The sequence below is a fragment of the Equus przewalskii genome, chromosome 9 (genome assembly GCF_037783145.1).
Source record: "Equus przewalskii isolate Varuska chromosome 9, EquPr2, whole genome shotgun sequence".
In the NCBI taxonomy this organism is placed as follows: Eukaryota; Metazoa; Chordata; class Mammalia; order Perissodactyla; family Equidae; genus Equus; species Equus przewalskii.
In genome coordinates this window covers 37,173,695-37,191,355 of record NC_091839.1, presented here as the reverse complement: position 1 = coordinate 37,191,355, position 17,661 = coordinate 37,173,695, and the positions used below count along the sequence as shown (strand labels likewise).

The window sequence follows — 17,661 nt, the reverse complement described above, 5'->3', positions numbered from 1 at the left end:
CTTAAATAAGGTCTCTGTAACCTCACTACACTGAGGAATACAAATAGGACGAGAATTTACTGGCAATTCTTCTTGTGGAAGAATACATTCAGCATGGAGAGGTTACAGGACACATGGAAGAGGAAGTATGGCAGACAAGTTTTCAGACACATGTTCCCAAACTTTTGTATTTGGCTTGTATTGCTAGACAAAAACAAATGCCAAATGACAATGGGAATTTGCCTTTAGTCAGCAAGAAGAACCTCCCAAGGAGAATGCTATTATGACCAGTGGGCCAACCTGACTTTTCTCCAACCCATGAAGAACATTAACAGCAAATGGCATTCTACTATTTAAGCAGATGCATCTAAGCACATTTAAACAGCAAACAAACTACATTTTTAGTAACTTGGACAAAAAATAAATCCTAAAATAGATGAGAAGCTAGGAAAAACAGAAATCAAATCATATTTGTTTAGAAGACAACTCCAAAAATAACCCAATCTGATTCAGGTATCTCGAATGGTAAAACCCCAGTACCTTAACACAGTCAATTACCATTAAAATACAAAATAAAGCATATGTGAGACAAAGGCAAACTTCTATTCTTCCCAAGATTGTTGTTCAAAAGAACAGTTCAGCCAATTGACAGTAATTAACATATTCGACATGACTTTTAAATAGTACAAGAGCTAATGTTTGTTTTAGTAAATATAAGGGGGAAAGTGACTAATTTAAATATCTATTGACATATACACACAGAATCTCGGCTACTACTCTAGCAGATTCAGCATAGCAAGACATGCCGACCATGTAACAGTCTCCAAACGAGAAAAGACTAAGAGCAAAGAAGTTAAGTGACTTGTTCTTTCCTCTAATCGTCACTGCCTCTCATAAGTCAATCATCATCATTATCAAAATTGATCAAAACTGAGTAAACAGCTGCCAGCAGAGGAGGCGGCAGCAAGCACTTAAGAGCAGACTCCTAGACACAGATTTGAAGCCATATTTAAAATTTTAGTAAATCATTCAAAGGCAAATTAAAGGAACAGTTGTTACTCACGAGCACCTTCCCACACTTCAAAATTCAAGCCAACACATCTGAAATTTATGCAACTATTTTCTTTTTTTCTACAACTGTCACAGTGCTAAATCTAAGAGCACTCTTCCATTATAATGCCGGATTACTTTCAGCATCTTACCTGATCAAAAAGGTCAGTACCATCTGATCCGGCTGCTCTCATGAGTTCATCTTCTCCACCAGGATGATACTCCATATATGGGCTGACATTATAAACAAACCCTATATCAAAGCAAGAAGAAAAAATATCCTAAATGAGCTTCTTAAAAGCTGTACAAACTAGAAATATAAATTCCAATAAATCTTTCCAATACACCCTACTTAACAAATCATTATTATTCCAAAGTATTAAGAATATAAAGGGTCTGAGATTTCACCATACTTGCAAGCTAACAAGTCAGCCTGCCAGTTTCATGGGTCCTTGCAGAAAATAGGACACTCCTAGGTCAGAGACAAAGGACAATTTAGTACACACATCAATAGCAGTAGCTAGAATCTTAGCACTTGCATCAGTTTCCTGAACCTCAATTCCCACAGAGCTATGTGAAGATAATGCCTATACACTCAATGTGCTGCATGACAGGACAGGAACCCTGAGCTTAGGAAACTCGAATTTTTTATAATGGGCAGTAAGTACGCCTGCCCTTTGTTCTGGAGGGAGACATTACCTTTATTATACTGAACACTAAGGAAACCCGTCCTTCGCTCTAGAGGGAGACACTAGCTCTACCATCCAAGGTTGTTCTCTACACAAACATCCCTGAAAAGACATCCAGAGCAAAGTGCCTCTTCTCACAAGATGTGCAGATATGTAAAAGACCTGTAGAGAACTGCCTCCCAATGCAAAGAAATAATGAAACACTGCATATAATTTTTCAAAGTTCTCTCTCTCATCTCCTCCCCTCTCTCCCTCCCTAATACTTCCATTCCATCATCCTCTACCTTCCGGGTAGGAGAATCTGATGAAAAAGAACAGAGCTCTCATCCACGTGTCTGATCATCTCAGCAAACGCTGAGCAAGGTGACTGGGCCACTGAGGCACGCTCTGTGGAAGCAAGCACAATTCTTTTCTGCAGTTGCCCAAGGGACAAAGATTATTGTTTAGATCTTAAGAATCCTTTTACCTTCCCAAAACATTTATTTCATTTGTTCATATATTTAACAACATTTTTGTCTTTTGAGAAAGAGGAATAGGCAACAACGAATAGAGGAGAATAATAGTTCAATGAATAGCCTTCCCAAGGAAGTGAGTTGCTTTTTAATCCTTTACTTGAGAACTATATGGTAGACCAAGCTACCCATAGGTGCCTCAAGAGTGCAATGGGAACAACTGTCTTTCTTATATCCAAGACTATTCCTTCTCTATGTGATGCCTTCATGAATTTAAATAACCTCAGATAACTTGAAAGGTTCACCCCATATAGTAATCTCGGAAGGAAGGAAGAGGTTGTATTTCAGACCCAAGAAAGGTATTGCAGTTTTCCCACTATTTTAATTCCAGAAAATAGCCAACCAGTCCAGATTTCTTTATAAAATTGCTTAAAGGCAACTTAGGAAACAAAAAGAAGTCAATTCACAAAATCTCTCTTTCAGCAGTCCTCCAAATAAGTCTGAGAAAAAACTGGTGAGTTCCCCCCTTTCTCCTTCCCCACACACCTTCCCCCATCAAATTAGAAAGTATGCTTCCTGTTGTTTAATGCTCCAAAATCCAAAGACCACAAATGGCAGAGGTATGCTCAGGATCAGAATTACTCCCAATAGGCTTTTTAAGACAAAGAATGCCTTCCAAACTCTCTGCAACCAAACCTTGACAAGAGTTCTAGAGCTTCTCAAGAACATGAAATCGACAACATACGACTGTCTAACCTTCTGTGACAGAATTTCATGTGTTTCGGCAACCAGCAGAAAGATAACTAGGTGGTTTTCACAGCTGTCTGTGACCAGCAGAGAACACCTGAAACGTCCCACACGTGTTCTCTGCTGCCTCCCCACCCTTTGGACTGGCCCTTATCCTCTCAGAATCTCACCTTCCTTTTCGACGACCAGGATCACTCCAGACTTGAAGAACTTCGCATCCTCTTCAAATGAACAAAACTAAGAATGCCTATAAAAACCTTCATGTTAAGAAATTAACACTGCTGGTGTCTCAGCACATGAAATGTTACATCCAACCACACTAATTGGCCAATTATCAGTCTTAAATTCAGCCCCAAAATGCAACTGGTGAATTTCCTCTGATCCAGAGGCTCTTTCTTCCTTTTTTTCTTCTGCACTCTTCTCTCCTTCCTCTTTTCCTTTTCAAAAGCATTTTCCCACAACTAAAACTCAGACCCCTGAATGTGGCAGAATAAAACAAATGCAAAGAAGCTGACCTTACGCTTTTTCTTCATGCTTTATCGTATTCGATGTGTACTATACGTGGCCTTTAGACAGCAATCTCTCACGTGCAAGCCTCTAGCCTCCTAGGAATTATCACCCGGTTTCTAGAAACGAATTTTGCAACTTTCTGAATTTCACAAAGACACAATTAACTTCTTCCTATAGCTCTAATTGCTCAGGTGTGGCAGATGTGCACAACTCATTGTCCATTAAATATAAATAAATAGTATTTATGGATCCACACACATAATCTCTATTTGATGCTAGGCTATTAAGAAACTCTGCAAAACCTAAATGCTAATAATAACATTAAGAATAAAAATGGGCAGGAATAGATTCACAACACCAATCCTGATTGGTGCAAAACTGGTGCTTTTAGATTCTTTACATGGGTGACCTTCAGAGGGGGATTCAGGGAGGATGTCTAGCTAGCCGGCTATCCCCTCCTTTATGCTGATACTTTTTTGTTTTGTTTTGTATTTTGTTATTTAAACTCTAACCAGGAGCAGATATAAGGAAAGGATTGACTAATACTGTTCAGAAGAGCAATTTAATTTCACAATACATACACACACCAAACCATAACGTTATACACTCGAAACTTATGCAATGTAAGTGCCAATTACATCTCAATGAAACTAGAAAAAATGGTAAAAAAAAAAATGAAACTTATTAAAACTAAAATGCAACAGTTCTATCAGGAACATATACTGTAATGTTTAAATACATCATTTTCTAAACGCCCTAGCAATATTTAGCAGTACATTTTATAGTTAATTCATTGTAGCAGAGCTGCAGTGCAATTGAAAGTACACATTTAGAGCAACAGATACACTGAGTTCTTTAGGCAATGTACTGGTAGTCCCTGTTCTAATATCTTCACACTAAATTATCTCTTTTGTGTTATGTCTGGAACTCTGAGCTCTCAAGTTCTTAGAAAACAATTACCCACTTTAAAATTACTACTTAGCGCTTTGTATTCTCAGAAACTTGTACTGCCAATTCAACCACAGAATGATAGTACTAAGTCTGGGAGAACTCTAAAGGCAATGTTTAGTCTGATCTCTCATCCAGTACAGGATTCACCTCTGTAGGATCTACAGACAGACCATCATTCAGCATCTGCTTGAACAGAGCCAGCGTCTAGGAGTTCTTGTTTAAAAGCTTAGTTCAAGGATCGTTCAAGTATCATTTTTATACCTGAAAACTAATGTTGCCATTTTGCACAGAAAGAACTCTTTTCCATCTTGGCAAAAGCTGCCTCTAGTTTTTCACTTATACTTTTTACATGTGTTGTAATTTAAAGCCCAATTGATACTGATAAAGACTATACACATTTTACAATAAAATACTTAACTTTAACTTTGTGCATGTTTCTGTGTAAACAATTTAAAAACCCACAACAAAACGTGTAAAAGAAACGAAAATACACTAGTTGCCTAACCTAGCTGACAAAATTACTATGATTGAGCATTAAATGTAGCCCTGAACTTCCTGGCAGCCAAGGCCAAAAGATACACTAGCAACAGTGGTATCATTATCTGATCTTAACAAGTAACCAAAGGAAAGAAACAACAACAACAAAAAAGGAAACTCATTAGTTCTTTAAAAGGGAGAAACTCCTTCTGAGTTTTTGATATTGATATCGTTAAGAATTATGAGTCCCTATTTGGAGCCACTGACCATACAACAGATATTACAAATTCACAATATGCAGAAACATTCTTTAGGTAGCATTCCTCCCACTCTCCCCAGCCCTAGGTAACCAATAAAGTACTTTCTGTCTCTTTAGATTTGCATGTATTGGGCATTCCATGTAAATAGAATCATACAATATGTGGTATGAGTTTGCCTTCTTTCACTTAGAATAATATTTTCAAGGTTCATCCATGTTGTAGCATATATCAGTACCTCATTCCTTTTTACAGCTGAATAATATTCCATTTATGGATATACCATATTTTGTTTATCCATGTGTCAGTCCACAGACATTTAGGTTGTTTCCATTTTTTGGCTACTATGAATAAAGCTGCTAAGAACATTCATATGCATGTTTTCATGTGGACATATATTTCAATTTCTTTTGAGTGTATACCCAGGAGTGAATTTGCCGGGTCATACAGCAATCTATGTTTAACCTTTTGAGGAACTGCCAGACTGTTTTCCATTCTCAGCAGCAATGTGTGAAGCTTCCAACTTCACAGAGCTCTTTTTCAGTCACTACTCCAACTCCCCATGGAGAGCAAAAGCCTTTTCCCACCTAGAGAACCTGAATTACACCACATGGCTCACATAACTGAACTCAGAACTGCACTGCAGCATGCTCCAACTTATTCTCAACCCCTAGCTCTACATGAGACAGCACAATGTAAGACCCAAGCGACATTTTATACCTATTAATCTGTCTCCCACATGAGGATTCCACAATGTTGCAGGTTAGGTAACCATACACACGAACCCTAACAGCCCACTAATAAGCAGTGAACTGCATCCCCATGTTTCATGCCACACATCTACTAATAATAATTTTTCATTTTTCCTTTGTTCTATTTTGTAAATCAGAGAGCCTCAAAGCACGGTCTGGGGGCTCCTGAGGGAGCTAAAGACTCTTTTGGTGGTCCAGGCCTGAAACATTTTCATCGCAATACTAAGATGTTATATGCCTTTTTAAAAATCTCATTCTTTCATGAGTGTATAAGATTAAATGCAGAAGGCGACATGAAAATACAATTGTCATCTATTAAGCCACACATTAAAGATATTTGCCAAAATGTAATACAATGCCACTTTTCTATTTTTTGTTTTGAAAAGTTATTTTTCATAAAAATACGTACTATTTATAACACATAGTTTATTTTTATTTTTAAATTAATTTTAAAATATTCTGTAAATTTCTTAACTTTAATTTCTGAAAGGTAAACATCAATAGAGACAACCATGATAAACAAAAGCTCTTTGGGGTCCTCACAGAGTAAAGAGATCTTAAAACCAAAAAGTTTGGGAACTACTGCTATAAATAAAAGTGGCATGTTTATAATTGGATTTAAAAATAATTCCCAGATTTAATTCCAAAGCTCCATATTATATCCATTCAGCAAAAATGTATTGAATGCCTATCACGCACGTGCCAAGTACTACGCCACTACACTGCAGAATTCCTATTTACTTCACTAATGACCACTGTTTATTTTGCTGGCTCTAAAATTACTGAAGGAAAAAAGGTGTGTTCACATATGAACAGGGCATGTCATAAGGGCATATTTCACTGTATTCGAATCCGTAGATCCATTTTTGCAAGTACTCTCACTACTTTGCCACCTTGTGTTCAGTAAAGAAATTGCACATTATTTTCATTATTTTATGTCTACTGATGTTCATCCAGTTCTAGCAACAGCTGAAAGAGGGTGTTCAAATATGCAACGATCGTGGATTTTAAGTCTATCTTTCAGTTCTATTAATGTTTGCTTCACGTATTTTGAAACGTTGTTATCAGGCATAAAGTCTTCCTAACGAAGTGACCCTTTTAACATTATAAAATGCCTTTGTATATCTCTAGTAAGATTCTTTGTCTTTTTCTGGTAATATTTTGATCTAATATTAATACAGTCCAACCTCATTACACTTACTATTTAGATAGTATCCTTTTTTCTACATATTTACTGTCAACCTGTGTCTTCACATTTAAAGTATATCTCTTATAGATATCATGTAGTTGGGTCTTGATACACACACACACACAATCTCTATCTTTCAATTAGAATGAATAGTTCATTTGCACTTAAATTAATTACTGACGTGCCTGATTTAAAGCTACCATTTTATTGGTCTCCCTCCCCAGCCGCAAGTTTTCTTCCCTTCCCCCTAAGTTTTCTGTGTGTCTCTCTTCCTCTTTCCCTGACTTCTTTTGGGTTAACCAAATGTTTTTTTCAGAAACTTTATCTATTGGCTTTTTAACTATACTACCTCTTTGCACTATGTGGCTAAGTGATTGTTTTAGGGATTACAATATATACCCTTAACTTTAACCAGTTTACTTGAGTTAATATTGTACCCCTTCACATGTAATATAGGAACCACTTATCACTCTCTGTCCTCTATATTTTATGTAACCCTACAATACAATATTATACTTTTTGCTTTAAACGGTTATGTATTTTTTAAAAGGTAAGAGGGAAAAAAAGTAATCTTATCTCTTTACTCCCATATTTAGCATTTCCTGAAGATCTGAGCTTCCATCTGGTATCATTACCCTTCAACCTGATGAACTTCCTTTAGAACTCCTTATAGTATTGGTCTGCTGGTACCAAATTCTCAGTTTTTGTTTATCTGAAAAAGTCTTTATTTCATCTTCATCCTTAAAGAATTCTGTATCTTTATGGATATAGAATTCAGGGTTGATGGTGTTACTTTTTTCTCCTCAGCAGCCATTTTTATTGTTTCCAGATGTGTTTTTTCTAGCTCTTTTCAAGATTTTATCTTTGGCTTTTAGCAGTCTATGTGTGTCTCTATGATGTGTCTCTATGTGAACCCTGGGCCACGGAAGTGGAGTGTGTGAACTTAACTATTCAGCCATGGGGCTGGCCCCTGGCTTTCTCTTTTTATTAAGGGTAAGAGCAGTGTTTTCTACTTCTTAAGTTCATCATGATTTCTTAATCTTTGCAGCTGACTTGTTTTGGAAAATAGGAAATAACCCAAAGGATAAGGACATATTTAGCTTCTTTTTCCTCAGGTAACTAATAGAGAGGCAGTTAAGCGCTGGTAGCTGTCACTGGTAGACCTAAGGCACAGGCAGACAGAGGAAAATGATCTCATGGAGTAGGAGAGGTGGAGAAAGGCAGGAAAATGGATCTTTTAGAGAGAGGGTACCTTGTTTAATGTTGATCTAAGTTGTTAATCCAGTTTAAGAACAGTGAACGTGGCTCTTACTAATGACGTTTGGTCAGTGTTCTCCCCAGGAAAAGTTACTGAATTTTTTCAAAATATTCGGTGTAAATGATTGCTCAGACTGTTGGTTAATTTTTAATGCTTTTATTGGTCAATTTCCTATAAGTTAAATGTCACGGCTGTTTTTCCTAATACTAATAATTTCATGTAAGATGATCTTTGATAATTTTGCCCAGTTAACCTTCTGAAGTGCTTAGAGGCCTTTCTCACATTGTTTTTAAATTTCCCTGTGCAAACAGAGGCATTCAGACCAGATTCTTTCAGCTCACGTGTAAACTGGACTGGTCGCCACCGAGGCTGTTTGGTGCAGTTAGGAGCTCTAAGTTGCATTCAGGAAAGTTGCTACCTGGCTCTTTTCTAGTTTCTGTGAAATAGTGCTCGTCTCATTTTTAGTCTTTTTTTTCTTTTTAAAACTGTGCATCAAAGCTTGACAATTTAATAAGTTGCTTAGACACTAATTTTAATTTTAGAGGCTTTCCTCAAATGCTTGTCCATTTATTTTGAGAGCGATGGATCAGAAAGCTGAATGGAAGCTCCACGTATGTGGGCAGAACTTTTGAATGAATTAGTCGGCTGCACTGATAGGAGTCCCCAGCCTACTACGTGCAAGTCTTTTCTCTTGGGCTGGAATCCCCCAGTCGTCGGCAGATAAGAGCTGTGAGGGCTATTAGGAGAATGGGATGAAAAACGTTTTCAGATGAACAAAAGCTTGGGAGTTCACTGCCAGCAGACCTGCACTAAAAGAAATGCTAAAGTAAGTTCTTCAGGGGAAATCTGGATCAACACAAAGGAAAAACAAATACCGAACATGGTAAAAAACGTGGGTAAATAAAAAGGATAAATTTTTTTCATTATCTTAATCTCTTTAAAAGATAAGTGACTGTCCAAAGCAAAACAGTAACATACTGCGGGGTTGACGGCACCCGCAGAAGTAAAGCGAATAACAGGACTAGCACGAGGCACCGGAGAGGGAAATGGAAATCTATTAGAAGGTTCTTACACCCGCTGTGAAATGGTATATTACTGGAGATAGACTGTGATAAGTTAAAACCGTACACAGTAAACTTAGAACAGCTACTAAAATGAAGACAAGGAGGTATAAAGAATAAGTTAATAGGGAGATAAACTGGATTCATTAAGATAGAATGACGGTGTCAACAATGGGTGAATCCAGGCAGATGAGCGGTTTATGGAGTTCACTGCGTCACTCTCACAACATTTTTGTAAGTCTGAAGCTTTTTTCAAAATAAAAAGTTTAATTAAGAATATTTAATGACAAAAATGGCCCTGAAGAAATCTTCCACATTTACCTAATCCCTGCAGCTCACACAGCCCACAAAAGGAAATAGGAACCTGCACAAAGAACAGAAAGCATACGATCTCTATCAGGCTCCAGCTGATATTCTAATGGAGGGCTCAAAAGAGAATAATTGACCATGAATATAGATTAGAAAACTGTCCAGAAATAATAAAGTCTCTGATTAAGGACCTGGTATAGCCCCTAACTTCAGGGGCCAATAATCTGGAAACAGCAAAAATGAAAGTCCCTCAATCGGTTACTGTTTTGTGAAATTATTGAAATATTCCTACCACACACGATTCAAAGAACATTTCCTGAACACTAACCATGAGTCATGCCCTGTGCTAGATGCTAGGGGTGGGGAGAGAAGCAGTATATTAATATCCTGAAACTCAATTTAAATAGAAAGACAAAAATATAAAAAGTGGCCAAAACATGTCACAGATGTTCTAACAGAAGTCCTACACCAAGCGCTGAGGAAGAAACTCCAGGGGAAGAAGCAAAGTCGGAGAGGGCCAGTCAAGTCTTCAAAGACGAGGAGACTGAAAGGAAGAAGGTGTTGAAACAAAGAAAGGAAAGAACTGAGATGTTACACAATGTAGGATGAGTAAGCGTCCAAGATCATCGAGGAGGCTGGAGAGGATAAGAGTACACAAAGGGACAAGGCTTAGAAAAGAGAGTGTCTTAGAAAGAACGATGTCTGGGAAAGGAATATGTCTTTCTGCTGCAGGAGAAGGAGAAGAAAGAATACAGACAGATATCACTAACTTTATGCTCCTTATATTCACAGTGAACACCTGTACGTGTTTGTGTGCATATGTATTTGTGTGTATGATCTTTCTCTCTCTTGTACAATCGCACCACCTAGCCTTTGCACATGCTTTTTTCTGAAGCCTGGAATATTGTTCCCATTCCTCTTTGCCTAGTTAATTCTTATTTATCTTTCAGATCTCAGCTCAATCGTCTGCAATCTTCACTCAACGCAGCATACCTCTCCTTCACAATACCCATCAGACTTGATTAACACCTTGTATTCCCCACCATATTGGAAATTCCATAAGAACAGGGGCCATCTCTGTTTTAAATTTCCATGTTACCCCTAAGAACCTAGTATAGTACATGACACATAATAAACCCTCAAGAAATATTAAATAAATAAACCAAGATAGAGAAAAACTTAAAAATCTATCTTCTCTCTTTTTTGTGAATGACACCTACACACAAAATCACAAAAAAAGCAAAAACTATGTTTCATTAAATTACTAAAAATTAAAACTGTCTCAGAGGATATTCTCTGTGATTTTTAATTAGCAATGTTAACTAGCACAAGAGAAGAACCACAAGTAATAGGCACCCCATGGTAATTTCTTAATGAATGAATTTACATATGGCATTCAAAGTGAGTAACACACAAATGCTAACCAGGATTAAGTCTAGAATTGAATATGGTCAAACAGGAGGCAGTGGAGTTTAATAGTTTCTGCATAAAAGCTTAGAATCAGGCTGCCTCGGTTAAAACAGTGGTTCCATTCTCATTAGCTATGTCTTCGGCAAGTTACTCTTCTCGCTGTAGTAGGGATTAATGTTTTCCCTGCCCAGCATCCACTCCCCTTCCAGCAACAGCATCACTTTTTCTTCAAGGAGCCAAGATCTCCCCAGCTCTTAGTCAAGGCCCCAACTAGGCTACAGGGTGAAGCTTGTGACCTAGGTTTAAGAGATTAAGTACATCATTTTCCCCCAAATAGAATTATTGTTTCAGTTATTAGATAAATGGAATAGAACTTGAAAGTAACTAGAGAGAGAGAACTGCTGTAGTCATCTTACCGCTATGAAGAGTCCTAAAATGGAGCAATCCCAGAAGGGAAACTAAGTGTGCAAGCAGGTTCTGGGGACACTATCTGAGTCCCCTGCACCAATCCTCACCTCAAGTCAGCTCTACCTGTGAAATTTTTAGTTAACTTCTGCTTTCTACTTAAACCAGGTTAGACTGAAGTTTCTGTTGCTTACATCCATGAGTCCCCACTGATATACTTTCTCGGCCTCAGTTTCCTCATCTGGAAAATGAGGATTCTCTAAGCTTTAGTGCTCTCATCCTGTCAAGTAGAATTCCCACCTCATAGGATTACTGTGAAAATTAAACACTTAGCACATAGCACAGATCTGACACATTGTCAACCTGCTAAGATATTTAAAAACAGAAAACACTCCTTATACAGACTATTGAGCTATATATACGATTTTAATTAAAAAACTGAGAATTGAATGACTGGGTAATAAGTTCAAGTGAGCAAAAACCTCTGGCAAAAAGATAAAAGCAGCAGCTAAAACATAAATGGGGATAAAAAGCACAACAATGAATTTGCCACTACCAAGTAATTCAGACATTCACCAAGAATATAATGAGAGTTATTGCAAATTATCCCCATAAACATGTTGACGCCAATGCTGGAGGAAAAACTATCTTAAAAGAGCCACCTCCCTAATAATGATAAGACTAGAAATCAATGAAATAGAAAATGGACAAGCAACAGAGAAAATCAAAACCAAAAGTTAATAAAATTGATAAACTTCTAGTAAGTCTGATCAAGGAGACAAAAGAGAGAAACCAAACATTAGCAATATCAGAAATAAGAGAGGTTCTATCACTATAGACCCTAAAGACATTAAACAGATAAGAAGAGGGTGTTGCAAACGACTTTATGACAATGTGGTCAATAACCGAGAGGAAGTTAATTCACTGAAAAACAACTTATAAACTAACACAAGAACAACAGAAAATTTGATATTTTTCTTAAAAAGAATCTGTAATCAAAAACTTTCCTACAAAGAAAATTTCAAAATGTTGGCTGAAGTTTGTGAACTACTGTGTTAACCAAACAAAACCCCTGAGGGTTAGATGAAGCCCGGAGGTCATTAGTTTTTTTCCTCTACTGGATTTTTAATGAATGGAAGGGGGGTAGAGAGCAAGGAAGAGTTAAAAAAAAAAATGAAGAAGGAAGAGAATGAATGACAGTTAAGGAGATAAAGACAAAGTAAAAGTAAAAGAAAGCAAACAGTCTTGGATGCCAGGAGGACAGAATTAACAAAACCAACAAAGACTAGATTATCTGCATTGATGGTGCAGAACAGGCAACCTGAAATTCTATGGATTAGATTAGAAATGGATGAGTAAAGGGATATGCGCCTGTAAAAAATATTGTTTCTACTTCCTAAACAAGCAAGTGACAGCAGAAGAGAGTTGTTCAAACATCTGCGGTCAAGAAGAAACTAATGAGGACAGTACACAAAGCAGACAATCTACAGAATCGTTGAGCTAACTGTAACAACACAATACTGTTTAGATACACTCTGTCATACTGTGATAAAACATTCCATTATAAATTAAAACATTAGTTCCAAATTTGAAAAATTGCTCTTAGAAGACAATTTTCAGAGAGAAAAAGGTTCTCTGCTAGAGACAAATAACACTGCAGTTTCTCAAAATTAAGTAGGGAGCTAAAGAAAACTAGAGAAAAGAACTTACTGTTGGGAAAATCCACTCTATTCATGGTGGGCTTGAATCTAAGCTAAAAAGTATAACACTTAATTTACTTTATTATTACTGCAGTATCAGTAAAAGATAGTCTAAAGAAATAGTGTCAATTCTCGTTCTCACAGCAGTTACCTTCTATAAACTCACCGCAAACACTGAATCAGTGAATACTGAACCATTGCTTTTAGGGGAAAATATAGGATTAGGTTCCTGCGAGACTTTGGTCACAACATTTTGTCCACCAATCAATACATAACCTTGTTTATTGTGTGTTTCTGTTTAAGGACACCTTATTCAATACATATTGTTGATTCATGAACACTGAACTCACAGCAAGCAGCACTACACCTCAAGCCTGAGCAAAGCTTATCTAACCTGGGTATTTTCTCCATAAGGCACATCACAGCCTTCTTGAGAGAGCACTTCAGCACTATCCTTGGGGGCCATTGTAAACAGCAAAATCACAAAAGCAAGCACAAAATGTGAAAAACGTGGCACAAAACAGACTGCAAAAAAGACCTTTCTTTACAGTATGAGAACTGAAACACAAAGGCAGAGCATCACCTTGTCTGACCTCAGCTAGGAGCGGATGACACGCATTTTTCACTGCACTGTGTGTGCACGCGAATGACTGCGAAAGTACTGAGAGTACTGATTTTGGGGTTACAAATAAACTTTAGTGAGCAGGCAAATCTGCAAAGCAGGAATCCACGAATAATGAGGATCAACTGTATTCACAAAAATTTACACTACCATTGAGTAAATTTTAAAAAGCTTTATTATAAATGAACCTAGAAATCTAGGAAGGTGAATAAAAATATCATAGGGCTACATACTACTTCTTAGAACCTATTTGCCACAGTTTTGTGAATAATTACGAAACACGAAAAATACAGACCCATTAAAAGTCACTTTTTCTGGGGTCTCAAGCAGGCCTCTTTAATTTATGGTCTATGACAATCCGCATTAGGAGACATCAAAGAATGTTCATTTCTAAGTTACAAATGAAATCTATTAAATCCCATCTGGAAAACTTAATCCACTAAATTTTTAACAAGAGAGCCACCAGTCTATTGACTGCAATCAACTTTTTCTAAATACAATTTATTCAAACGACTATTAGAAAGTATCAGGCCACACTTGCCCTCGCCCTCATTCAGATCAAAGGCTCGGTCCTGCTGCCAAACAATGACTTGATGACTGAACACATCACTACGCACGCTGACTACACACTACAGGAATATATCCCAGCAGAAACAGTCTGATCCAGGCTCTACAGCGCTCTCACAGACGAGCAATTTAGATGTTTGCTCAAAGCTTCACAGGTTTGTAAACCACCTTTACTTCCTGAAAGAGGGAAAAACAGAAATAAGGGAGAAAACCACAAAAGCATGAATTAATGGTAAATCCAACAAAGTTTCTGAAAAAGCAGTATCTCCCCTACCCATCCCCTAACTGTTCCAATTAACCATCATTGCATTAAATGAATTACACATTTTATAGAAAATGGTGAGAATTAAGTGAGCAAATTAGGAAGTCCGTGTTTCCTGCCTTGGAGATCCTGCCATACCAATGCCTACGTTTTACAGTTTATACATTTCACAGTCTGCAGCCAGCCAAATGCTCTTTTTACACCATCATTTTTAGGAACATGACCTGAGCCAGCACACCTGAACATAAAGCAGAAATATACTGCTATATATTCAAAAAAGAAAATAGTCCACAAAATATTAGCTATAAAAACCCACACCAAAGTGTATATTTTCTAAGATTTCTTTTTTGTGGCTGAGGAAGATTCACCCTGAGCTAACACCCACGCTAGTCTTCCTCTGTTTTCTATGTGGGTCGCTGCCACAGCATTGTCACCAACAAGTGGTGTAGGTCTGCCGTTCAGGAACTGAACCCAGGTCACCAAACCACAGCATGGTAAACTTAACCACTAGGCCACGGGGCTGGCCCTTCTAAGATTTTTTGAGGAGACTGTCTCCCTCAGCCTGATCAGCTGAATTTTGACCTGATCTAAAAATGGGGCAATTGTTAAAAAATGAAGAATTTAATACCTAAAAAATGAAAATAACCTGATATCACGGTATCATGTTTCCCTGGTACAGCTTTGATTAAAACTTGCGTCCAAACATTATCTCTGACCTTCCATGCTAAATCTGGCACACATTTCCCCCTTGAAGGTATCATTAGTATTTTAAAGGAGAACAGCTAAGAAGACAAAGTCAATTATATTTAGTCACATGCTTTCTTTTACTTTCATTTAGGATCATGTTAGAAAATACCAGTAATCTGTTTGTCTCACATTCATCCTGCTTTCCACTGTCTTTGTCAACATCCTGGTTCACCTATTACCACCTGAACTTCTGTAACGAAGTACATGCTTTCCCAGTCCCATTTCCATTCCCTATGCCTACCCCAAGACTGATCTTCCCAAGGCACACTGATCACACTGCCCCCACACTCAAACACCTCTGCGAGCTCACACTTTCATCTAAATTAAGCACACTTGTCCCAGCCTGGCTTTCAAGGTCCTCCACAAGCTGATCTAACACACCTTTCCAAGCTTCTTTCTTATAATTCTCCAACATAAACCTAAGCTCCAGAACTCAACTCCAGCTCTTCTTGTGTCTGTACCCTTGCTTAGGCCTTTCCCTCCACTTGACGCACTTCCTCTTCATTTCCTGTTGAAATCCTGTCCACGGCTTCAAAGTTCATCTCTACCACAAAAGCATCTCTGATTTTCCCAGGCCACGTGTCTCCCTCCCTTCAATCTGCTATTACTTTCTTTAGAGCCCTCTCGCCACAAGTCACTCAGCCATTTGTTCATTCCTCTAGAGTAGAAATGCCAAGGGCAGGGCCTAAATTGAATAAGGGGTTTCTTGATAAAATAAAAAACTGACCTAGTCAAACAGGAAAAAAAAAAAAAAAGATACACCTTACTTTTGGAAAGGGGAAAAAAATCCTTATTATTAATAAAACTCATTCTCCAACAGAAACTTTAAAAAAATGCACCCTTAAATCAACAGCCTTACCAGAACAGGTGCCATGCATTCCAATCATTAGAGGAGATATGTAACTGGGAGCAGTGTACTTTTCAACCATAGCAAACCAGTCCCTTACCTCCATCAATACATCAAAGGAATAACAAAGTATGACTGTGTTACAATAATGCCTCCTTTACCCAATATCACTTCGATATGAAGGGTTCACATAAGCGAATTTTCTGGAGACGTAGCTTCCTACTGTAGAAACAGAGCTCAGACATGCCTGTAGCCTAGGCCAGCTCAGGGATGCTCCTGGGAACTGACCTCCACTTCACCCAGCCTAGCAGAAAACACACAGGCAGAGTGGGGAGGTCCCCTTATACCAGTTACGTGTACCTGGTAAACAGTCAGGCAACATGGAGGGAGGGTGAGGAGGGAATCAAAAACCCTATAAAGTAACCAAGGAGTTTTTTGCACCTGGCAGAATCCTCATTCCCGGTTGTTGGTACTATCCACGGCTGCATTTCCCCGAGAAACTGTGGGGAGTTGAGCAGCTACTCTTGCGTCTTGGGACGAGCTATATCATCACCTGCTGGAAGATCCCATCCCCTCTGCCACTGACAAAAATTTCACACTCTAATTACGTCTGTTATGGATTGAACTGTGCACCCCCACAAGTCATATGCTGAAGTCCTAACCACCAGTACTTCAGAACGGGCCCTTATTTGGATATAGGGTCATTGCAAATGTGACTAGATGAGGTCATACTGGAGTAGGGTAAACCCCTAACCCAACATGACTGGTGTTCTCATAAAAACAGGAAATTTGGACAGACAAGCACACAGGAAGAACGCTATGTGAAGATAAAGACAGAGATCGGGTGATGCTTCCACAAGCCAAGTAGCTCAAATACTGGCAACAAACCCCCAGAAGCAAGGCAAGCGGCATGGAGCAGACTCTTCTTCACAGCCCTCAGAAGGCACCAACCCTGCCAGCACGTCAATCTCAGACTTTAGCCTCCAGAACTGTGAGACAATAAATGTCTGTCATTTAAGCCACCCTGTTTGTGGGTTTTGTTTGGGCATCCCTAGCAAACTAACTGGCGTCTATTGGTGTCTTTCCATTTATCATACCACCAACCACTGTGACAACCACACACCTCTTTACGTAACCAAACTTCTTAAAATGGATAAGTGTTGCATTCATTCAACAAACACATATTGATGACCTCTGAGTGCCAGGCACCAAGGACAGAGCAGTGTGACTGACATGGCTGCTGCCCTCATACAGGTTTCAGTGTAACCAGGATAACTAACAACAAACCAAAATTATACAATGAAAAAATTACAATTGTGATAATAGCAATAAATGACACACTCCCACCAGAGGATGGTGGACACATTTCCCCAGGTATGGACGACTCAAGGACATTGCCATGGAGGCCCACTGCACAATT

The 17,661-nt window shown here is 38.2% G+C and overlaps 1 protein-coding gene across 4 annotated transcripts in view; it reads right to left on the bottom strand.

Moving 5' to 3' along the window:
- The window catches only part of CYB5R4 (cytochrome b5 reductase 4), an 89,922-nt gene that overhangs the window by 61,977 nt on the left and 10,284 nt on the right, over nt 1-17,661 (bottom strand). For all 4 annotated transcript variants that reach the window (XM_070633545.1, XM_070633546.1, XM_008513906.2 and 1 more), the window contains exon 3: nt 1,182-1,282. In XM_070633545.1, the coding sequence (XP_070489646.1) occupies nt 1,182-1,282 (101 nt within the window). The remainder of the gene's footprint in view (nt 1-1,181; nt 1,283-17,661) is intronic.